The sequence below is a fragment of the Podarcis melisellensis genome (assembly GCF_964234715.1).
Source record: "Podarcis melisellensis genome assembly, chromosome: 4".
In the NCBI taxonomy this organism is placed as follows: Eukaryota; Metazoa; Chordata; class Lepidosauria; order Squamata; family Lacertidae; genus Podarcis; species Podarcis melisellensis.
In genome coordinates, this window is record NC_138531.1 from 36687912 (window position 1) to 36713858 (window position 25947).

Here is a 25947-nt window from a genome sequence, read left to right on the forward strand (position 1 = left end):
TCTATGTAGCTGTTGATTTTGGAAAAATTGTTCTATTTCCACCAGGTTGTCATAACTGCCACAAAATGTACATCAATGTTAGGAGAAATTTACATGCTGATGATTTTTGATGTACATTTTAAAACAAAAAAAAAATTGCTGCAAAAAATGTGGAGAACCAAATCTAGATTTAGAAAGAGGAAAAAATAAAATTGTTCAATTCAGTCTCCCCTGCTTCAAAAAATAGATTTGTGCACAATCCACTTTTGTGAACAGAGGATGGAGTTACTATAGATGAATATCTTCTCCATGGTCTAACAGTTGAATTAAACAGAGTTTTAGTTAAACCTATAAATTCTTCCCAAGCCTTGCTTCTCAAATCTACTAATTTGGAACTTACAAGATACTAAATTAACCAAATGGCTTTTAGTTGCTAAATTGGCCGGGTGGGTTTTTCTAAAAGTGCTGCAGGAATTCATGGAGATGAGGAAGTCCACTTTGAGCATTTATAAGATTAAAGTGAAATGAAAGACCTCTGCCAATAAAATGTAAGCACCACTGTCTTCCATAATAAAAGGAAAAGAAATATAGTAACCTGAAAGCTTTATTAGAAATCTCCATCCATCAAGGCAGAGGACTAGGCAATGTAGTGTGAGAACTGCAAGTGGGATTTACCAAGAAAATAGTAGTGTGTTCCAGTTCTGTAACCCTTAGAAAATGTATAGTGTACTTTATTTACATGCATAATTTTAATAAACTAGTAGAACATAATAGACGGCGGAGAATGGGGGCAGTGAAGGCTGTCCAAGGAATGGATTCTTGCATGCAAATTTTCATTTTTGGTTTGGGTTTTGTTGAGAGTGTCAGGTTCAACTAAGTTTCAATCAGTATAGACCCATTGAAATTAACAATCGTGACTAAGTTAGGTCCATTCATGTCAGTGGGTCTACTCTGAGTAACACTTAGTTGAATGTTACAGATAGGTAGCCGTGTTAGTCTGCCATAGTCAAAACAAAAAAATTTCCTCCCAGTAGCACCTTAAAGACCAACTAAGTTAGTTCTTGGTATGAGCTTTCGTGTGCATGCACACTTCTTCAGATACACTGAAACAGAAGTTTCCAGACCCTTCTATATAGTGAGAAGGTGGGGAGGGGTATTACTCAGAAGGTGGTGGGAATGGGTGATTGGCAGATAGCTGTGATGAGCCTGTTGACGACTCTTAACGACTGCAATAGGTCTACAGGAAAAAGCAAGGGGTGAGAAGGTGAAAAATGGCTTTGTCATGTATAATGAGATAAGAATCCAAGGTCTTTGTTCAGACCAGGTCTCTCCATGGTTTTAAGTTTGGTGATAAATTGCAATTCAGCAGCTTCTCTTTCCAGTCTATTTCTGAAATTCCTTTGTAGTAAAACAGCTACTTTGAGATCTTGTATAGAATGTCCTGGGAGATTGAAGTGTTCTCCTACTGGTTTCTCTGTCTTGTGATTCCTGATGTCCGATTTATGTCCGTTTATTCTTTGGCGTAAGGTCTGGCCTGTTTGTCCAATATAGAGAGCTGAAGGACACTGTTGACATTTGATGGCATACACAATGTTAGACGATGAGCAATTAAATAGTCCCGAGATGGTATGTGTGATGTTGTTGGGGCCAGTAATGGTGTTGTCCGGGTGTATGTGGCAGCAAAGTTGGCATCTGGATTTATTGCAGGCTCTGGTGCCAGTGTCCGTGTTAGGTCTGGTTGTAGTATTATTGTGGGTTAGGAGTTGTTTAAGATTGGGTGGCTGTCTGTAGGCAATGTAAGGTCTTCCTCCCAGAGCTTGAGAAAGAGAACTGTCATTGTCCAGGAGAGGTTGTAGATCTCTGATGATGCGTTGTACTGTTTTAACTTGGGAGCTGTATGTGATGACTAGAGGTGTTCTGTTATTTTCTTTTTTGGGTCTGTCTTGCAGCAAGTTCTCTCTGGGTATCAGTCTGGCTCTGTTGATCTGTTGTCTAACTTCATCTGCTGGGTATTTTAGTTCTAAAAAGGTTTCCTGTAGATCTCTTAGGTGAGAGTCTCTGTCATACCAAGAACTAACTTAGTTGGTCTTTAAGGTGCTACTGGAAGGAATTTTCTTTGTTTTGACTTAGTTGAATGCTGCTTAAGAATTGCAAAAGGGACAGTAGCATTTAATGCCAGGCAATTCATTTAACCTATTGGGGTGGGTAAATGGTAAAAAGTTAGGGAGAGGCTGTAGCTGAATGGCAGAGCATCCGCCTTGCCTCCTAATGGTCTCATGTTCAAAAATGAAAGCATCTTTCATGGCTTCAAATAATATTCATACATTAGGGAAATCATGAACATAAATGTTTATATAAACTTCTTTAAAGGTAAAGGTAAAGGGACTGCTGACCATTAGGTCCAGTTGTGACTGACTCTGGGGTTGCAGCGCTCATCTCACTTTATTGGCCAAGGGAGCCGGCATACAGCTTCCAGGTCATGTGGCCAGCATGACTAAGCTGCTTCTGGCGAACCAGAGCAGTGCACGGAAACGCCGTTTGCCTTCCCGCTGGAGCAGTACCTATTTATCTACTTGCACTTTGATGTGCTTTTTAACTCCTAGGTTGGCAGGAGCTGGGACCGAGCAACGGGAGCTCATCCCATTGCGGGGATTCGAACCGCCGGCCTTCTGATAGGCAAGTCATAGGCTCTGTGGTTTAACCCACAGCACCACCCGCGTCCCTTATAAACTTCTTTAGTGCAACATTATTGTTTAAAAGAAAAGATTGACTGAATTACAGAATGTCTGGATACACATTCAGCAGCATAGTTAGTAAACTATGGAATGAAGAAATTTAGAGATTGTGTAATATCCCTTTACCACAACCACATCAAGAAACAAATGAGTCTTTGGGTGCCTGCTATGTTTACCTTCAGTTGCTTGAGACACCTGGGCACCACTCATTCTACAACTGATTTTTATTGTACTTTAAATTGAATACATTCAATTTGTACTTTAAATTGAATACCTGGGAAGTCGAACAAAATCTGTTCTGGAAGTGCGTTCGACTTCCAAAACGTTCAGAAACCAAGGCGCAGCTTCCGAGTGGCTGCGGAAGCTCCTGACTGGAAGCTCCTGCAGCCCATAGGTAGCCGTGGAAGCCACGCCAGACATTCAGGTTCCAAAGAACGTTCACAAACCGGAACACTCACTTCCAGGTTTGTGGCATTTGGGAGCCAAAACATTCGACTCACAAGGCTTTCGTCAACAAAGGTACAAGTATACAGAGATTTAATGGTTGAAGGTTTGGCACTGGACTTAAAAGACTCTTTCATCTCTCTCTCTGTGTATGTGTGTTCTGTGAAGAGCTATGCCAGTGTAGCCTTATATAATTGGAAGTTTCTTATTTCTGAATGTCTGGTTATCCCATGGGCCCTTTTGTTCCACCTCCACAGGCATGTCTGGTCAATATTTTTCTTAGAAACATGTTCTTCTCTTGTTTTCTTTTCTTTTTGAATTCTTTCCTTGACCCCACAGGAGATTAGTTTTAGTTTTCCTCTGCATGAGAGATGAGGACCTGTAGCCCTCCAAATGTTGCAATCCAGCTCCCATCAGCTCCAGCCAGCATGGCAAAGAGTCAGGGATTATGGGAGTTGTAGTACAACAACATCTGGGGGACCACAGGTTACCCATCTGTGCTTTGGGCCTTGACCTCAGCCTAAACTTGTCTAGAAAACAAAAAAGTTAGCATAAGTATCAGAAAACCCAAGCATGACCCTAACTGTCAGAACAGCTAAAGGAGGCAAAGCAAATGGCAATGCAGCTCAGCTAAGATTCCTTATGCTTTTTAATTTTTCCATTTAATGGCCACCGTGAAGCACCCATGGAGGAATTTGTGTGATACATTTTGGATATTTGACTTGGTAACTGTGAAATCACATAACTGTCAAAGGAGAGGAGAGCATTTCTAGTTAAGCAGATATTGTCAAACTGCTGAGATGGAGTCTAAGAAAAATTTCCTCTAATCAACTGATGCATACTTCTTCTCACGCTATTTTCTGTGGAAATGTGTTTCTCTTGACAAGCATGAAAAGCCGTCATATGATAGTTTATTGACTTTGCTCTGTGTTATCAGAGGCATTGCAATTGTTCAGCCTTGAGGAAGACTTATTTATATCCTGATGCATTCTGGTCTTGTTTGACTGCTGGTCATCTTCCCTCTGTTTCAGGAAAGTAGCCTACCTAAAAATAATTAAATTGTAGTTTAATTATGTGGATGCCAGTTATATTTAAAAAATTAGCAGACCTCAAATAAATGTATTTTTTCTCCACGCTAATGCTGTTTATTACCATCTTTGACTTCAAACAAGCAAATGCAAGGCATTTTCCTGCTTTCCATTTGCTGATCTTTGGATGCTGAATATCATGTGTGAATGCTATTAATGAGTGATGAGAGAAGTGGATAGGATAGACACAGAAAATTTTGCTGACATCCCATAGGATAGAGGAAGCCTGGTTTTGTTTTGTTTTTTCTTTCCTGCAAGTCTGCCTAAGGCTGCAGTCCTAACACAATTGCCTGGGAGTAGGCCCCATTAAACTGAATAGGACTTATTTCTGAGTAATGTGGCAAGGATTGTGTAGTCATTTTGCAGCTATTCATTTAAGGTGGTGCTCAATGAAGTTGTTCCATTTGTACAAGGATTTCCATTTGTGCCATAGAGCTTCCCCTCCCTTTCTTCTCTCTGTGCAGCCCTGCACCCTCCCCAAATTTTCTCTGGGAAAAGCACAGAAAACTTTTAGGGAGCACACAGGGAGACAAGTGTGCCAGCTTGTACCCACAATGGAGGGTGTTGGGGCTGTACGCACGCCTTGCATCCTGACATGTCATGTGCACAACCGCCATGAAATTTTATGGGGGCGCTGGTCCCCTCCTTGAAAATTGGGAGGCATGGTCCCCCGCCCCACTAGATGGCGCCTTCAGAGAGAGGAGAGGAAGGGACACTCTATAGCACATCCGTAAGTCCTTGCACTAATGGAACTACTTTACTGTATGTTGTATATGAAAATTGTGCCATGGGCCTTCAGCCCCAAGTCTTTGACTTAACATGCTGGTTTAAGACTCTTATGGAACAACCTACTGAAAGCCAGAGATGCCCTATTCCCATTTTCAAAACAGACCATTTTTCTATTTCTTTTTTTGCAGACTGCAATGGCGCACTAGGAAGGAAGTCTATGTGTTAAAATACGATTGCAGATTTCATTAAATAATGGCATTGAACAATTCCAGTATCTAATGAAGCCTCACTCTTAACAGGAATTTACCAGAACAAAGGGATTATTAATTGCTGGAAGATTAATTCAATCCTTGCAATGATCTTCTGACACAATGAGATTATATACCAGCTGGGAGACGTACAGAGAGCAGCCTTCCTTTTAATGACCGGCCTTATAACAGTTCATCAAATTTACAGATTACAATTCTGACAGCTCTTTGTGTCTGACAGCATATTATATTGGTCATTCCACTAAAGTAGCATCCAGCTAATGCATTTTACTTTTCTATAATGACGAGAAAGGCATCTATTAATGCTCTGTTGCTGTTGTCAAGCATCACAGCAGCATTTCACAGTCACATAATGCAGTGGAGCATTATGACATTGCTGTGGAGCTGAAGTTTATTTCTCCCTCACACTCCTTCTCCAGGTCTTGCGCTGTTTTGCTGCAGCTCCTTCCTAAACCAGTTTCTCTGGGCTATTAGCATGCTTCTTACCTTCCCTCTTGAATCCCTTAGAAAGCTTTACAGATTGTTTGCTGCTTCCTTTGACTCCACTTACGGGCATGCTCAGCCTGGTTTATAACTGTCTGGATTTTGAAGACAGTTCGAACTCTGGAGAAGAGAAAACTCAGAATATCACTGCTTGTCCAACCCAACAGTACTTTTCAATGCATTGCCATAGCTCTGTCATTGACCATCTAGATGTTTTAATGCTTATAGCAAGTACAGTACAAGTGACAGGTTGAGAAGCAGCATGAATTGCCATGCAGTGAAGGATTCTCCAGCACCCACCCACCCCACTCTTACCTTTTGAGTTGCCATAAAGGGGGTAACACAGGACTGAGCCTTCAGAATCGGCTCCTTGAAAAGGAACAGGCTTGTTTGGCATAACCTAATTTGTTGTTGTTGTTGTTTAGTCGTGTCCGACCCTTCGTGACCCCATGGACTAGAGCACGCCAGGCACTCCTGTCTTCCACTGCCTCCCGCAGTTTGGTCAAACTCATGCTGGTAGCTTCGAGAACACTGTACAACCATCTCGTCCTCTGTCGTCCCCTTCTCCTTCTGCCCTCCATCTTTCCCTACATCAGGGTCTTTTCCAGGGAGTCTTCTCTTCTCATGAGGTGGGCAAAGTACTGGAGCCTGAGCTTCAGGATTTGACCTTTCAGTGATCACTCAGGGCTGATTTCCTTAAGAATGGATAGATTTGATCTTCTTGCAGTCCATGGAACTCTCAAGAGTCTCCTCCAGCACCATAATTCAAAAGCATCAATTCTTCGGCGATCAGCCTTCTTTATGGTCCAGCTCTCACTTCCATACATCACTACTGGGAAAACCATAGCTTTAACGATACGGACCTTTGTTGGCAAGGTGATGTCTCTGCTTTTTAAGATGCCGTCTAGGTTTGTCATTGCTTTTTTCTAGGTTTGTCATTGTCATTTTTATCAGGCGTATTTTAATTTCATGGCTGCTGTCACCATCTGCAGTGATCATGGAGCCCAAGGAAGTAAAATCTCTCACTGCCTCCATTTCTTCCCCTTCTATTTGTCGAACTTAATTACAGTGGGAGAATGTTTCTAGTGGAGGGTTTAATGGGGGACATTAACCCTTCCCTTCCCAGATGTGACCCCCATCTCCAAAATTTCCCCACACTTCAATTAGGCTTGCAAAAACCTTCCTATATGGCTTCCCCCCACCACACACCCCAAGACTAAAATCTGCACAGGGACAGAAAAAGAAGCTGGTGCTGTGTAGCTGGTTGGAGAGGCACCAGTGCTGTGTCGGCCTTAGGGCACTATCAGTTCCCCACCCCTTCCCTAAGATGACTGCTATTGTCAAAGCTGACCTTACTGGCCGTCCCGCTTTAGGATTTAGGGTCCACCTTCCCCACTTAACCATCTAATAAGTGAGCATTGCTTTTGAAGCAATCACAATTATTTATTTGGTGCTGCATTGCATGTGGGGGTCACTGTTTCTGGACCACTGTCTGCTTCACCCTAGTATCAACTTCTTAGTGTCTGCATGGGCAGGAATACAAAAATTACCCAGTTTTCCTTCTTAGCACAATTTAAAGGCACAAAGCAGCACCTAAAATACACTTTTCTCCATAGACATTTATTTCCTCTACCTCCTGTTATTCTGAAAGTCTCTTGAACAAAGAAAGAAGATGAATTAATATGTGGGAAATAGTCTATCTCGATGGCCTAGTATGCTTTTTCAGAATAGCAGGGCAGAAGAGAATGCTGCTTACATTTGTTCCAGCAAGGCAACAAGTGAAACCTTCTTAATGCCCCTTAGGATTTTAAAAGTGTGATTTATTGTCTGCACAGGCAATTCAGTCTCAGAGATCCTCTGCATTTTCAGATATCTGAGCTGCGCACAGGGCTTTTGTTCCCTCATCTCCTGTAGCCCTCTCACCCACAAGACCTTGATTATTGAGTGTAAGTGCAGAGCGAGTCAACGAGAAATTTCCAAGCTCTGTCAGCTTGTCACTGAATAACTTTCCCATAGCTTATATTGAGAGCAATGATGTATGATAGAAAAATGTCTCATGTGGAATTAACTCTTGAAATACATTCACTGCCAGTATTCTGAGCTCACGTTTTCATTTGATAAAAAAGAAGAAGGCAGTTTGCAAGTCTAATGTTAAAACCAGCTCCAGCTTAATCCACTTCATCTGTTGGGAAAGGTGGAGACGTGGTGTTGTGATGTTCCCAGTTGTATACATAGTTGAAGGCACAGCTTAAGCAATGCATTTGTTTTCATTTTTGATATAAATATACAAAACACAAAAATCCATCTAAAATGCCTCAGGTACAACAAAAACATATTAAAATAACCATAGATTAACTGGAAAGTCAAAACCATATTCACCTTATGCTAAAAAGATAGTAATGTTGATGCCCAGGCACACTTATTTGGGGACAAAGTTTCATAAATGGAATGTAATCACTCTCTTTCTAGTCACCATCTAGATCCTCTCAAGTGGTCGGAGCACCTGAAGGAAACTCCCAATTGAACTCCCAATTTCCTATTTCCTTTTCTCTCCCATTTTGTGTGTTGCATAGTGAATCATAATTTTTGTACAAAAACATTTAGAAAAAAAATATTAACACTATAGATGCTTAGCAGATAATAAGCATGCATTATCTGTGGCTCTAGCAGTATAATGCAGGATTCCTATCTGTAAAATTTACACAAGTAACCTTACTCTTTGGAGATCTTGAAACACAAAAACAGTTACTTGGGAAGATTGGAGAAGCTGTGATTAAAATGTGATATTCATAAATGTGAATAGTAGACATGTTATTTCTATGAAGACACCATGGGTGGCAGAGAGGATTAAGTGCAATGGAGTTTGAGATTAAAGCTGGTGAGAGAGATCTCTTGCAATAAAAGTGGAGTAAGAAGTTTTGGGGAATATGTCCCCCCCCCCAGTTTGATCAAGTACTTTCTCTCCCCCTCCCCATTTTTAAAGAAACAACAGTTTTGAAACCACAGCCCCTCTCACCTTCTTCACTGCTGGTGCCTGCTGTTCACACGTACAGTCCTGACAGCAGTGTCAGTAGCTCTTGGGGAAATGAACATTTTAGAGGACTCCTGGCAGCTACCAAGTGTCAGAAGCAGGAAAGAAGAGGAAAGCGATCTTGATCTCCCCCCCTCCCCCCGATGGTCAGAACACCATCCTATCAGTGACAAGATATATGGTGTTGGGAGGCATGGAGAGGGGCCTTGGAGGACTGATCAATGGTTGGGTTGGGCAAAGGTGTTCAAAGTGTCCAAGAGGATCTGAGGAATCGTTGGTCTCAGATTCATTCTTCATTGGCTCAGATAAAAATCTGAGCTGCAGAAAAACGGTTGTAATGCTTTCCTTTCCATTTGTTTCCTACCCTTGCCATCCCCAATGACAATGTTCTCTCAGGATATGACATCTGTATGTCCAGTGGAAAGGAGATTCTATGCACATTCAAAGGATTGAGCAGTCCCGTAGAGAGATTTTCTCACGGAGATGTTTCTGTTCTTCCTGAGTAGTGATGTGGGAGCAGATAAGAGCATAAGAAGAGTCTTGCTTGTTCAGACCAAATGCCTGTCTAGTTCAGTATCCTGTTCTCACTGGTTGTGAGGGCGAAAACACACAAAGAGGTGTGAAGGGGAGGTTGAATGGATAGTCCACATGGCTTGCTTTCATGTGTCAAACTGAAAATCTGCAAAACACTCACATCCCTTGAGTATTTTCAAGAACTGGTGATAACCAAACCATAGCTTCACATTGAAAATCGTTGTTTGTTTCTGTGAAAGATGCACACACCAGAGAATTTTATAAATGGCTACTGTGTGTGTTCTTTCATTTCTGATAGTTCACATTTCTGAATATAACTTTGTGACGTATCTTCTACGGTTATTTCTCTTTCCCCTTCCTCCATTCTTACAGGTACATCTATCTGGAAAGCATTTTTTTTCACTCCAAATTTCAGTCCAGGAGATTCCAATGGCTGCCATGATAATCATGTGTGTTTTTGCTATGGAAAATCAGTCACGTACCATGACCCACCGTTGCTTTTTGAACTTTCCAAGGACCCAGAAGAAAAAAACCCACTGACACCAGAAACTGAGAGTCATTTCCATGAAATCATTCGAGTCATTCAACAGGCAGTGAGCAAGCACAACAAGTCACTGGTCGCGGTTCCGAACCAGCTTTCCCTGGAAAATATGTTGTGGAAGCCCTGGCTTCAGCCCTGTTGTTCTTCCTTCCTCCAGATTTGCTATTGTGACCATGAGTCAAGAGAAAACAAGAAATTGCCAGAAGCATGACATCGCTAATGTACAATCACACCGATGCTTTAGGGATAAACAAGATGAGGGTGGGGAGCAGATCATACTCTGACCTAAAAAAAATGTAAGGATATGGCTTTTCCTGAGCCTCCTCAGTGGTTTTGCTCAAATAGTCAGTGATGTGCAGTGATACTAGTGCTGTGCAAATATTGCTCTCTCAGATTCACAGTTCCATAAACAGGCCGTGCATTTTCAAGGATGCTTGCAGACGGACTGATGAACATGTATATGTCTTCAGAGAAAAGCAGGTTTCCAAGGAATGGAGCAAGCAGCAGCATCATTATTAACACAGTGGGGACACCATCTTTTATTATCCCCAATGCTTTGGTGTCATGTCATGATGTAGCATCATTCCCAACAAGTCCTTATAGGAATATATGGCAGCCTGGCTGACTGGCTGCAGGGCACTGCTGCTTCCACCCTATTAAAATGGCCAAGACATTGGTTGAGGGGAAGGTGGGGGCAATTAAAGGAAGATGCTGATAAACCCCCTCTTACTCTGAAAATGTATACACTTTTGTTGGGCCCTCAGGGGAAAAAATGCACAATGATGCTGCAAGCTCTAAATCAGGTGTCAACAACCTAAGGCCCATGGGCCACAAGCAGCCCACAGGGGTTGTTTAACCAGCCCATGAGCCGCCCCCAATCTGAGCTGCCTGCTCGGTGAGTCCCCGCACGCTGTGCTAAATTGGCGCGGGGACTTGCTTCTGCGGTGCCAGAAATTGTGTCTGTGCAGATGCCGAAAATTGTGGGTGGTGGCACAGAGGGATCTCCACTGGAGTGACCTGGCCCAGGCAAGGTAAACCTTGCCTTTCTGACCCCTGCTCTAAATGATACCCATGTTCTGCAAACATATTATAGTTTAGTTTCAGAACACTTGTAGGTTACTAACTTCACAGAGACATTACTTTTATTTTAAGTATCTAGTTGACTACCACCCCACCCCTCCATTTAAGCTAGGTTTGGGACACATCTGTATTTCCCCTTCATGTGTTTATAGAAAGTGTGAGGGTGGATGCCCCCAAATGCTGATATTTGCTAGCTGCACCTTCCACAGCTACATGTTCAATGCTAGCAGGACGAGGCCCTACATATTTGCACTATGTGTGCAAACAGATGTACATGTACATCTTACAATACTGTCAGACATATGACCACCAGGTCTGTCATTATCATTGTGAGGTTGTGGGCTAGTGTGGACAGCTCCACACAACCATCATGTCCAACGATTGGGAGGGAGTGTTGTCTTGAGCACCTCTTTTCAAAGTGTACTTTACGGCACAGCTTTTTCAACACAGCTCATCCCACATGCTACAGATATACCAGTACATGACACAAAGTGGTTTGCACCCATTATTGTTCTTCAGGGTTTCAGATGACAAAGACATTGACATGTTAGGAAGAAAGGGAGTGTTCAGACATCACTGCAGTTGCACTACCTACATGGACATCTTGAGACTGGAAGATTGGGCAAGTATATAACAGCATCAGAAGAGCCTGCGGAATCAGGCCCAAGGCCCATTTAGTCGAGCATCCTGTTTTCACTGTAGCCAACCAGATGCCTTTGGGAAGCCTGAAAAGCAGGACCTGTGTGCAACAGCATTCTCCCCACAGCCCCCTTTAAGGACCATCAACTGCAATGGACATGTTATTATCAAGCATTAGGTTCAAAGGATCAATGCAACTGTCTTTGTAGTGGCCAAATTACTTGAAGGGATGTTCATAGGTGAGCACCCAGATTTCCTATTCCCTTGTTACCATATCCCTTCTACTAACTTCTGTGTCACGCCACCCAATGGCATCTTATATAAAGACAAGGGCTTGCCAGAAAACATTTTTACCTGAGGCAATGGACGAGATGCTTCATCTCCCTAATTCCTGATTACACAGGCAGCAGAATTTTATTTCCACAGTGATGAAAGTGGAGAGCATCCTTCACTGAACTTGAAGGCAACAGGACAGTTTAGGGTGAGCAGGGCAGGCTGTGTGGCACACATAGACCCACCACCCAGGATTTGCCCCCGAAGGTGGCCACCTCATTCTACCTAATTTTAGGGTTGGCTTTGTAACTTGAAAATGAACATATGTACTTCCTTCACAGTTTGAAAACAAAATAAGGGAAAGCATCAACTTATGACTAGGATCAATAATATCTCATTAGATGATTGGCGCTGTTGGAGAATGGCTGATAATATTAATTATTCACAATCATCTCTGAACAGCGTTATAATAATACTGAAGCACTTTATGTTACAACACGAGGCATTTTAATTATTTTGTAGTGCAGAGTGCCAAAACACATAGCTATTTGTAAATATCTTACCTAACTAATGTAAATTATTCAAACTATTGGGTCATATTCAGTGGCTTTTGGAAATGAAATTCTCAGGACATGGCCAGTGCATAGCTACTCAGAAGTAAGTGCTATGGAGTTCAGTGGAACTTGCTCCCAAAGAGTGCACCTAGGAATTCAGCCTAAGGGAAAGGCAAAATTAATAAGCACTTATTTTAAAAGTCTAAACGTAAAACTGCTCATTTTGTTGAAATTAAATAATGGCCATATCATAATAATTTGACAGATGCTGTGATTATGAAGCCTCTCTTAATAGTTTACAGAGAAATATCATGGTAGACAACAGGTTGCTATTGGATGAGTTGTTCTTATCCAAGATAAAGGATGGGAGAGGATAGGAGAAAAGAAAGGAAGTAATAGCTGAGAAAGTGGTTGCAAAAGAGAGCAAAACGGCCTAAGAGAGTGAGGCTGGTAAGGGGTTTGATGCAGGTAAGTGGCTCATCCAAGTTGAGCAGAGTCACTGCTGCTCCTTCATAGCCTAAACCTTTGCTGAGATCTGTATTTAATAAACCACGGGCCTAGTTCATCCCCACATACTTGTGTCTTGTGCTTGCTCTGGCTACAAATCTGTGCCTTTAGGCTTCTAGTAAACAGTGTTATATACAGAGGCCATGTTGCTCGTCGAAAACCCAGTGCATTTTTGCCCTTGTGTAGTATCCCTTATCCTTTAACCCAGTGGTTCTCAAGCTTTTTTTCTACTGTGCACACAACTACTTTATAGTTTTCTCATGGGACATCCATAAAAAAACAGAAAGCAATGCAGCTACATGAGAACATGAATCATTCCCAAGATATAATTATAAATGAGTCTCTTACATTTATACCTTAAGTATGTATACAAGCTCGAAGAGCTGACTTTTGCTGTTTAATCTCATGTATATTTGGTCTGATTTGAGACAAACATATTCTCATTTCTTCATCAACACAAAGAAGCCTTTCTTTTTTCTGATCTTGCATGTTTTGTCAGTGTTGAAAATCCCTGTTCAAAACAATATGGAGAATTGTAGAATTCATGGATACTGCCCCCTTCTCTCTACCATACCATACCATACCATACCAGTAAAGGACCCCTGGACAGTTAAGTCCAGTCAAAGGCGACTGTCAAGGGCAGCACTTATTTCTGCTTTCAGGCCGAGGGAGCCAGTGTTTGTCCATAGACAGCTTTCTGGGTCATGTGGCCAGCATGACTAAACTGCTTCAGGCACAATGGAACACCGTGACAGAAACCAGAGCACTTGGAAATGCCAATTACCTTCCTGCCACAGCAGTATCTATTTATCTACTTGCACTGGTATGCTTTTGAACTGCTAGGTTGGGACAGAGCAACGGGAGCTCACCCTGTTGCATGGATTCGAACTGCCAACCTTCTAATCAGCAAGCCCAAGAGGCTCAGTGGTTTAGACCACAGCACCACCTGTGTACCATACCATACTATACTTACTATACTATACTATACTATACTATACTGGAATGTTTAAATGTTTCTTTGATTGTCCTTGAATCATCCCACCACACTTGTCATCCTCTCCCACCACATCAGTGTGGTGTGTCACACTTTTGAGAACCACTGCCTTAACCTAAACCAAGGCTTTCCAAACTGTGTGTCATGACACGTTAGTGTGTCAGCTACAGGGTGTAAGTGTCCAGCTCCTCCTGGGGCTGGAAAGGGGTTTGTTTAACCTCTGGTTTGCTAGGAAAACTGAATTACTGTGTCGCGAAATTATGCATGTCTAAAAAGTGTGGCACCAACATGAAAAGTTTGGAAAGCTCTGACTTAAACCCTTGTTGTTCCAGATGCATACCAGGCAGGTATGTATAATATCACAAAATAATTCTGGGATAACCAATTCAGTCTTTTTATATATTGCTATTGAAACATAGGTGACGACCATTCGGCTTGCTTGAATGCTTTATTTAATCACAGGATCCATTGACTACATGGAGCCTTGATGTTTGTTTTCTCTTCTTGCCAGAATTGTAAGTGCTTTCCTGCTGTTATATGTCTATAGATGCAGTAGGTGTTTAGAAAAGGCATTGTGCACCTTCTTAGCTTATTGTGCTTACATCCAACAAAACTAAACAACAACAAAAGCTTTATTCTTTGGAAAACCCACTTGCACTTCTTGAAGCAAAAAACAAACATTTTGTGGATTTTCCCTGTGGTCTTCCTGACATCCTACATGGAATAGCATTTCTTAAGCATTGTTTTCAGAGGCCTCTGCAGCACCCTGTCCTGAATAGTCTTCCCAGCTCCATGCTAGAGATTCTAAGCCAAGAAGAAAGAAATTCTTGTTATGCTGAGAGAACCATGATAGTGCTGACCTTTAAAGCCCTAAAAGGCTTCGGTCCTGTATACCTGAAGGAGCATCTCCACCCCCATGCTTCAGACACTGAGGTCCAGCTCCGAGGGTCTTCTAGTGGTTCCCTCACTGTGAGAAGTGAGGTTACAGGGAACCAGGCAGAGGGACTTTTCGGTAGTGGTGCCCACCCTGTGGAATGCCCTCCCATCAGAAGTCAAGGAAATAAACAACTCTCTTAGTTTTCGAAGACATCTGAAAGCAGCCCTGTTTAGGGAAGTTTTTAATGTTTAATGCTGTATCATGTTTTTAATATTCGGTTGGGAGCCACCCAGAGTGGCTGGGGAAACCCAGCCAAATGGGTGGGGTAATAATAATAATAATAATAATAATAATAATAATATAGGCTGAAGAGTCCTGCTTCTTCTAAAGGGTAATCATGGTCATGGGAATTTGGATGAAGTTGTTGCTTTTTTCTGTAGAGGACTGCAACCACTTCTACAATGAGCTTATGCAGCCAACCAAGTGACATTTCTTTTTCCACGTATAACTTTGTAAGCAAATAAATAATGGGTGAGAACCAAACTTAGCCATACAGCAGGGCCATTGAAATCAATTGATTTAAGTTATTCCAAGTACGACTTAGTTAGATATCACTCAAGGTGACTAAATAATATTCATCAAAAACCTCAATTTCTTCTTCATTGCTATTATAAATACTTTTTTTCTCATCTTGTGAAATGCAAACTTATAAAATAAATTTAATTGCCATTTTATTGGAATGATTTTTATTCCATACACTCAAATAATTCAAAACGTTCTATATCTAATGCCCTCCCTTGTGCCGACATACTAATATAAGACAAGTATTACCAAGCACTAGACAATAAAGCAAATGCAAAACACAATATCAATATTTTAAAGAGCAAGGTGTGGATTTGTGCTGTGGTGACATATTCAACATGGAAAGAAGAAGGGAAGAAATAAATTAAATATTAATTAGTCAAATAGAATAACGATAACTGGTTTCATGCTTTGCCACTGTTGAATAAATCCAAATTTTTAAAAGTATGTGTATGTTTGCATATGTGTTGCCTGGTTTGATGTGAATAAAATGGTTATTCTAAGGGTTTTTGATATGCAAATATTTATGTCTTCAGCAGTTCCTTTTCATTTTTAGAAAAGGAAGAATTCTAATGGAGGCTAAGAAAACGAACACAATCTATTGCTACTTGGCAAGAGTCTGCAAGAGTCGATCTTAGATAACATGTTGGGAACATTTGATAAATGCCCTTGTCCATGTAAGTGTTTAAGCTCCAGAGAGATGGTTAGGAAAAGGAAATCCAGGCCATAGCACCCCTCTGTCAGCTACATATGAAAAGTGCAGCAATTCATTGTCATCTCATCATTCACTGGGCTTTTAAGAGACATATTACTTTGCCGAAGGACCATCTCGGTGTTCCAGCCGTCTTCATTCTGATGATTGCTAAAAATGAATGGTGATCCTTTCTGAGGCGCTGAGATTTATGCAGCTGAACGGCAACCCTCTTTGATTATCTTTCAATGAGATGCTGTCATGAGCAGGCGTCCCTGGAAGCTAGATGGCATCCTGCCCTCTCTGGAAATTCATGACAGTGACAAAAGTGTTTCCCCAAAGACCAAACAACTGCTTTCATGTGAACTGTGCAAGCAGCAAATTATATTTCGTTCCCCTCACTTCACTGTTTAAATCAACAATTGCTGGAATATTGGAATATACAAGGGTTCTATACCATAGATAGATGATAGATAGATAGATAGATAGATAGATAGATGATAGATAGATAGATGATAGATAGATAGATGATAGATAGATAGATAGATAGATAGATAGATGATAGATAGATAGATAGATAGAGATAGATAGATGATAGATAGATGATAGATAGATAGATAGATGATAGATAGATAGATAGATAGATAGATAGATAGATGATAGATAGATAGATAGATAGATAGATAGATAGATGATAGATATAGATAGATGATAGATAGATGATAGATAGATAGATGATAGATAGATAGATAGATAGAAAGATATAGATAGATAGATGATAGATAGATGATACATGATAGATAGATAGATAGATAGAGATGCATATATATCCTGGATAGTTCTTTTACTTCCAGGCACAAAACCTCAATGTATCAACAACCAAATTATATTGAAAAAAGCAACTTCAGGTGACTGTTCATCTTCATAAGAAATAATATGAAGAAATATGCATAATTTGTTAAAGTGTTCCCCCACAAATACCATTACATGAGGGGAAGAGTGGAAATACACTCATCGGGCCTTCACTATATAAAATTGGAACAGTAATAGTATTTGACATCCTAATGAATGAAAACATAACACAAGTTGTCCTAGACTTTCCTTCTCCAGTTTTGTTTTCTGGCTGTATCTGTTCTTATTAGTTTCCTGTGAAGTAATTTGGACTAAACTGATTGAACATCCATACCTTAAATTTTATAGTCTGGAGACTCTTAAATGCTGGGTGACCTTGGGCTAGTCACACTTCTCTGAAGTCTCTCAGCCTCACTCACCTCACAGAGTGTTTATTGTGGGGGAGGAGGGGAAAGGAGATTGTTAACTGCTTTGAGACTCCTTGAGGGGAGTGAAAGGTGGGATATCAAGTCCAAACTCCTCTTCTTCTTAAACCCTAGCAGAGATGAGGAACCTGTAATCCACCCAACGTTGTTGTACTTCCACTGGAAACATGGCCAGTCATCAGGGATGATGGGATTTGTAGCCAGCAGCACAAAGAGATTCACAAAGAGATGCCTCTGGTCTAGGCATAGCAATGCTATCCCTGAGGGTTAGGTCTTGGAAGCTTCAGTATCTGCTGCACAATGATAAAGGAACATGGTTTACAGTTGTCCCTGTGCATGTGCACCCCTCAATGTGGCCTTTAGCTCCACAGTCAGTGTTTATCTGGCCATCCTTTTGAAGTGGAGAGCTCAAATGGGGAAATTAATGCTTGTAGAATTAAAGGACCATCGGGGAGTGAGGCCTTTCATAGGATCAACTCATTCTGCTTGCATGAGTATTCACTGGAGAAATGGATAATCTCTTCTCCATTTTGGCCATGTTGCAATTGAAATAAACAATGGGTTTTTATCCAACAGAGTTGTCCCTTTACTGTAGGGACTTCTGTCTACCCAATGGGACTTCCTCTTCCTTTTCTCTCTCCACATGCCCCATGAGCTCTCCCCACTGCCCACAATCTGCTCCAGAGTGTTGAGGGAACTCCCAGAAGAGATTCGGGTTGCACAGGGAGAGAAGAGCAAGACATAACTCTTTGCACTAACAAGATGACTGTCAGATACATTTTGAAGAATGTAAGTGGCAGCAACTTGACAAATAAATGTGCTATATCTCTGAATAAGAAATCGAGGACTTTCCCAGTATGATATGTTCAAAATACTGTTTATGGAGAAGAAGATAAACACACCAGAATATATTGGCAGAACCTGGCATGGTGGAACAGAAAGGACTCAACCCACTATTCAAATACTCATAGTATTATTAACTTCAGTGGCACTAGCATAGAGTAAATTTGTTGTGCTTAGCTGCTTAAGGATCTAAGAAATTATACTAGCTCATGTGCCTTTGAAATCATTATAGAAGATATTATTGACAGAATTTTAAAGAAGGGCTGCAATTAAGTAGGTCAAGCAATTTGTTTTTAAGGTCATTCTAATCATTCAGTATGCCAACATTTTAATTGGGGTACTAAGATGAGTTATTTCAGACAGAATAGAGTTTGGCCAGTAGTAAATTAAGATCTTTTCAAATTTACATTAGCTGTTAACATTAATTATAAACAGGAGTCGTAGTGATGCCATCCATTCATCCATGCAAACAGACATTTTGTTCCTTAGCTGACTATTTTAATTTTTTATTCTTATCATAGAAAGGGAGATTTATGTTTTCAGCCATCGACTAGATGTGCTGTGACAAAACCCAAGGACTCATTTCACATTTCTATTTTAGGGCTCAGAGTCTCTATGCTTGTGGTAAAGTAAAATATAGATGTCATCCACTATGATAATTTGATTTAATGATGGAAGATAAAAGTCTTCATTAGACGCTGAAAAGAAAACTGAGTTGGTGCCTGTCTAATGTTGAATGGGAAGGAATTCCAAGGGGTAGGTGCCACAACCCTAAAGGCCTGATACCTATATTTCACAGAAAAGACCTCCTAATAAGGCGATGGATACTGGAGGCCCTCACACAGCAGAACACAGTGATATTGTTGTAAGGATGACTAAGAAAATATTTGTGAAGAGGTTTGAGCACCCAGAAACTACTTTATACATTCAAAAGACCACTTATGTTCTCTCAAGGAAGTGGCTATTGTGGTATGGTGAGACTTGCCACCAGGGCCGGTCAAGGGATTCAAATGGTGAGGGGGGGTATCATGTCCTCCTATGCTGGCCCTAGGGATTATGGGGCCACCATGCAGCTTTAGCCAATCACAGGAGATGGTGGTGGTGTCTTTGTGAATGAACTTTGAGAACGAAGCTGACTGGAGATTTCCCATAAATAATGAGCACATGAGGTCTTGGCAGCTCGGTTGGTGGACAAAGCATTGGGATGGATTTAGACAAGGCAGTGGGGAGGGACCCAGAAGTCTCAAACCTCCCAAAGAATGGGTTATCCTGCTAAAGGGGTCTAGAAGGAAGAAGCTTTTGTCTGGATGCCCACACAGGGGTTGATGGGCCATAGCAATCCCCACTGTGATGATCCTGGTGGGTCACACCTATTTAATGCATGCTATAGGAAGGTCCTTAATCCAGAATCAACCTCACTGAACAATCATCCATTTTTAATGGTTTTTTAAAACTGGTTCTTCTGGTTCTTCTGCTGTGCATGTGCATGCAAATGCTTCATTTTATGAAATAGGCATGTTTTATATTAATATACAAGTTGTGAGCATGGAGAAGCATTAGAACATCTGACAGACAGTGAACTATACTTTGAATCAGCATCTGTTGAACTTGTACCTAAAAAGGGGTCAGAAAAACAGAATGCATGTGCTTAGAGCCCATCAATGTACCTTCTTGAAAGTCAAGTATGAAACTCAGAATTCTGTGTCTTTCATTCAGTACATTACAACTTCCAATCAGTCTCTCTCCAATCTTTACTCAAGTATGTGGGGGTGTACCTTAGATTGATGCCACCATATAATAACTTCAAGCCATCAAAAACAAACATTTCAACTGAATTTTAGTGAGCAGTTAATACTGAATCTTAATCATGTCTACTCAGAAGGAGGGCCCATTGGATTCAATGGAATTTGCTCCCAAGAAAGTGAGTCTAAGATTGAATATTTATTTTCACTTGACATAGTACAACAGGATTTGTTTTACAATATTTTAGTGTGTCTTTTCCTCTTTAGGGCTGGCTAAATTGGTCTCATATATTTCTGTTAAATCTGTGGCATTAAATTTTTGATATGTCAAGCAAATAAGCACATACTTGACTTATAGCATATTTTGCTTTCCACTTTATTGCTACCCCCAGACAATCAGCAATCACAAATCAAACAGTCATTTTTCTTTGTATTTGTTGTCTGTTTTGTGGGGGTGGGTTTGTTGTTGTTGGGAGTGTGTGTGTGTCTGTGGTTTGCAATTAATAGGGTTGGGTTGTTGTTGTTTTTAAAAAAACTAAGGTAAAAGCACAAGGCATAGGAGAGGCAATGTGGTGCAGACTGAGGTTCGAGCAGCCTGGTTTCTAAAAAAAAATTTCCTCTGTACTTTTCACAACTGAAAGTAATGATCCATATTAATTTTGCCTCATGCAGAACAGAAACAGATATACCCACAAGGAGGCTATATGCTTTTCTCAATAGCTCACCTGCCTAAAAAACAAGATCTAGCCCCCTTAGGGCACATGTATAAAAGCTACCTATACCAAGAGTGGAATTTCACTTCAATCAAATTCAACACTGGTGTCAGGAGAATATCCATTGTACCTGAGGTTGGTAGGCTAGTACAGAGTAGGCTGCATTGGCAAACCAATCTTTGTCCTCAAACCCCTTGCTGCTGCTCTCAACCCTCTCGTATCCAATGCCTGAAGTGGCTGCTTCACTTTTCCCTTTATGGTAGAGCTGGGCTTGACAGAGCAAAGAGCAACTTCTGGGAATTAAAATCAGGAAATGGTGCAAAGAAAACACCTTATTTATTTGTTTCAGCCATTTATTTATCTGTACCTCTTAACATTCAGAATGTCTAACTTCTTGATCCAATTTGCCCTGGCACCTCTGTTTCTTTGATGGTTTTATTTTTAAAATGTCAGGATTTTTAACGGATCTGTTGTTCTTTATGAATGTAATGAGCCACTCTGAGGTCAAAACAAGAGGTGCAAAGTGAACAGATCAATAGATCTTGAGTGGTCTGTAAGAAGATCCAGCTGCCTGCAATTTAGACATTATGTTGTAAGCAGGGATTCAGAAACATAAAAGATTTCTACTTCTAGAATTGCTGTTTCAATGCGATGCCTGAGTCGGTCTACTCTGTAGGACTAAGTGTAGGGGGAGTCGAAATCAGGATTACTATCAGAAAAAGCACTCTATGCATTGCTTAGAAAGGAGGCCTCAGGGAAGGAATAGCTTATTGTAAGGGGAAAGTGATGAAACCTGACTGAAACTATCACCAAGATATAATTTATATAGCTGACTGTCTGATACGAGTAAGTAGCTCCAGATACAAAAAACCTGAGTGTCAGTTTCGCATTGCCAAATCCAACCCCTGTATTTATTTAATTATTTGCTACTTCGTTTTAAAAGAGCACCCCCATCGTTCTACCCTGACACTGAGGTCCAGCGCAGAGGGCCTTCTGGCGGTTCCCTCACTGCGAGAAGCCAAGTTACATGGAACCAGGCAGAGGGCCTTGTAGGTATTGGCATCCACCCTGTGGAACGCCCTCCCATCAGATGTCAAAAAGAACAACAACTACCTGACTTTTAGAAGACATCTGAAGGCAGCCCTGTTTAGGGAAGCTTTTAATGTTTGATGCGTTACTGTATTTTAATATTTTGTTGGAAGCCGCCCAGAGTGGCTGGGGAAGCGGGGTATAAATAAGAAATTGTTGTTGTTGTTGTTGTTGTTGTTATACAAATCCATGGAGGATAAAGCTGGCTACTAGCCATAATGGCTATTTTCTGCATCCACTGTTGGAGGCAGAATTTTTCTGAATACCAGTTGCTGGAAATCCCAATTGGGTAGAGTGCTGCAGCTGGGCTCCCTATTTGTAGCTGGCTGACTAGTATAAGAACAGGATGTGGTGCTAGGTTGGTCTTCAGTTTTATTTTAGTATTTTCAGAGGTAAAGGAAACAACATATTTGTCACCAGTGCTTTTAAAAAAGATGCACTGTTTGTCACTGAGATCCAGGGAGCAAGTCAGGACTTAGAGAAAATTGTTAAAGCAACACAACAGGAGAGGTGTTTCTAGCAATGCCACCCCTTGCCCAAGGAAGTCTTATAAGCAGTTGCTGTCCCACTATCACCAGTTCACCCTCAGTCAGACTCCCACCCCCCAACTATCTGCCTCCTTCCTCGCAAACAGTCTAAGGGATGGCACTGCCAATCAGTACTCTACCTGTACACAAAAAAGTGCTTTCAAAAGGAGAGTAAGAAAAAGGAGTGCCAGCTCATTGAAACAAATCACCCTAGGAAAACAAAGGGTGAAATAAAAAATGAAAAGACATTCTTCTATATACACAGTTAGAAACTTGCTAAGATGAGCATTTGCCACCATCAGAATAAATCCTTGTTCCATGAAAATAAAGCATATTTGACTTTATGGTGGAAAGATAAGGACATCAACACCAGGAAGATAAAAATACCCCCCAAAATGGCCAGAGACCTCAACAAACAAGGAAGAAAACATATATCTATATGAATGAAGAGAGACAACTTAGAATAAAATATAAGCCAAGCCATACGGACTTCTGTACGCAGAAGATGATCTAGATTTATTGAAAAAGCAAAGCGGAAGTCAGGGTGAGGAGAGAGATGCAAGTAGTATCTGCTGTGACATCCCAGGCACAACTCTTCATTATCTTCTTGTACAAGCCACAAATTCACAACTCTTGTTTGCGGTTTGTTATGCTTGTTGTTGCCTTCCATGTTACTGAGAACATTATGGAGGATCGTTGAAGAACTGCCAAAAAAATGAAGACGACGTTTGTTAGCGCATTACAATAGAATATTTATAGAATTTGGTAATTAAGCATGAGAAGTAAGATCCAGAACATTTTTCCGTGTTACATTTCAAGGATATAAGGCTATAGCTGGCTAGCATCCTGATCTCTTAAAACATGTAAGCCCCATCCATGAACACCATGTGGCACTGATGTCATAGGCAGTGAGAGTGTCACATTCATGGCATCCCCTGCAGAAGATCTAGAGCAGGGGTAGGCAACCTAAGGCCCAGGGGCCGGATCCGGCCCAATCACCTTCTCAATCCTGCCCACAGATAGTCTGGGAATCAGTGTGTTTTTACATGAGTAGAATCTGTGATTTTATTTAAAATTCATCTCTGGGTTATTTGTGGGGCATAGGAATTCTTTCATTATTTTTTTCAAAATATAGTCCAGCCCACCACATGGTCTGAGAGATGGTGGACTGGCCCACGGCTGAAAAAGGTTGCTGACCCCTGATCTAGAGCTATGATGTAAAGTGAAACCTGTACTACATACAGTACCTACTCTAAGGTATTGCACACCTTTGTATAGATGTGCTCACAGTTTCATTTCTGTCCATTCCAAAATGAATGCAGGGAAGAATTAAGGAATAATATGGGACTTCTGTCAAGGATTTCCAATCATACAATTTAAGAATTGAAGGACTTCCCTTATTTCGGTAGCAGTAATAATACTAACTTTGGTAGCCATTTCTAACTTTGGCAGCCATTTCTGGTGGCTGCCATCCTCTTCCCCCATAATAAAAATGGACCTTTCATTGTTCTGTGGCATTTTGTTGAGGAAATATGTTAGTCCCACTAGCAGTCACCATTTTTGTGGTGGCTGCCGTTTTTGATCTGAAATGCCTCACACCTAGTGGTATTCTGTGGCATAGGGTACTTGGTAATATTGATCAGACATCTTTTTTCTGGCAAACACCATTTCTGGGGCATTCGGGAGAAAAACTGTGCTGTTGAGAATCCACCACCCAGTTATAGACTGGAGCTGTTACTTTGCTTCGAGATGACTGCAATTAAATGGTATATATATGTCTAAATAAATAAATAAGGTAATACATTGCCTTCTTTTGCCAACACTGTTGCACATGACAGCCAGAAAACTGTGAAAGTAAGACAAATGGAAGTACCAGAATGAATGCAGTGTCAGTGAATGAATGAATAAATGAATAATAAAATAAATGAGGCTTTAGTAAATTAATAACAAAATGAATATTATGAAAAATGTGTAGCACTCCAAGAAAAAAAAATCCTTGCACAAGTCTACTGTTTGTCTTCTCCCTAGGCTAGAGGCACAACCAGTTCAAGACACAATGGACTGCATAAGTTAATTGAGTGCATGCTAGAGTAGCAGTAGATCTGGAACCACAACCACACACACACCCCACACATTGGCCACCCGTGATATAGAAAATGGCTAATTTATAATGGCCACACAAACATTGTACATTGCTAAGACAACGCTATGGTTCATAATGGTTCATGATGACATATCCTTCCCCCCAAATCATTGCTGCTTTTGTGTAATCTGATATTTAACTGGTCTATATATTTATAGGTGTATTGGTTGGTTGGTTTTTAAAAAAACTGCAGTTGAGACTATTCTGGGAGGACTTGTGCTCAGAAAGGTGAGGTATAATCCTTGCAAAAATAAATAAAGCTTCCCTGTGACATCTTTTTTTAAATTATGTGAATACAGACCATGATTTTAGCTGGGATAGCTGGATTAAACAAGAGTTTGTATTGTAATCACTGTAGAGCCTTTCCCCTGCATTTACTCAAGAAGAGGTAAAATCCATTTCATTTATTAAAAAAAAGAACTAGAATGAAATTCTATTTATATTAGTCCACATTAGTGTCTATTGTGTCAAGAGTTCATCTATATTTATAAGCTGAAGTCAGTTCTGGCACATAACTTACATTCACCAGGGAAGGGGGGACACCCTGCATAATTCTAAAAGCTGGCACAGAGGAGCAATAACATCACGTGTCGTATTTTTACATTGCCTGCATTATTTTCATTGCAGAGGACAGTGAATTTAACAAGGGATAGCACTGTGGCTTTGAGGTTGCAACCTGACCCAGATAAATGATGCTGGAAGGACCATTTAGCCCTAATTAACCACATAAACTGGCTGCTTTCCTCACTAATCAATCCTAAAGATAGTAAATGCAGATGGAGAACCTGCAAGATGGGAGCCTTGAAATAATATGCTCAAAATATGTGTGTGCGTAATCACTTTTTCATAAGCTCTGAAATGGAGAACATGGACACAGAAGGAAAGTTGAAGTTCCCTCTTTCTTATGCATTACTAATTATCTTAACAATAATAACACGGGCACATCAAGTTTCATTATAAAGTTTAGCAGCATATTAATTTATTTAAAGATTGTCATACCATGAAGCTTACCCAATGTCTCTGATTGTTTAGAAGAGATAATTCACTGTCTACAAGTTCTACTAATTGCCTCGAATGAAAATCATGTCTAATGATGAGAGACACAGCACATGGGTACGTTGACTGTGTTTCAACATTCATTTACATTTGCTGCTCCTAATTGAAATTAATTGTAGTAAATGTGTCAAACTGTGAAGCTGCCAGCACCCTGATTCCAGCAGAAGGATCCAGCCACCATGCATACAGAAACAATTGTCCTTTTTTTTGTACCATGGCCTCATCATAAAGCACATAGAATCAGGCAATTGGTCACAAGCTCTCTCTTGCAAAAATGAAATGCTTCCTAGAATGTGGAAACTGGAAACCTTTCTATGTAGTAAGTAAAGCTTTCCTCCATCTCCGAAAGGGAGAGAGAAAGGTTCCGATAGAATTGATTACATGTGTATTACATTAGTGGTCATCTTCACAATATGGGGGCTGGAACCAGCTTTTGAATACATTCCAAACATTTCCTTTCCACTGACAGGCTTGTATGGAGTGGTGATGCCACAGAAGGTCAGAGGCAGATTTAGGGGATTGTGACT

General features: G+C 40.8%; 1 protein-coding gene across 2 annotated transcripts in view; it reads left to right on the top strand.

Moving 5' to 3' along the window:
- The window catches only part of STS (steroid sulfatase), a 90629-nt gene extending 79875 nt beyond the window's left edge, over positions 1 to 10754 (top strand). For both annotated transcript variants that reach the window (XM_081907624.1, XM_081907623.1), the window contains exon 10: positions 9665 to 10754. In XM_081907624.1, the coding sequence (XP_081763750.1) occupies positions 9665 to 10044 (380 nt within the window). In that variant the 3' untranslated portion in view covers positions 10045 to 10754. The remainder of the gene's footprint in view (positions 1 to 9664) is intronic.
- The last annotated feature ends 15193 nt before the right edge of the window (positions 10755 to 25947 follow it).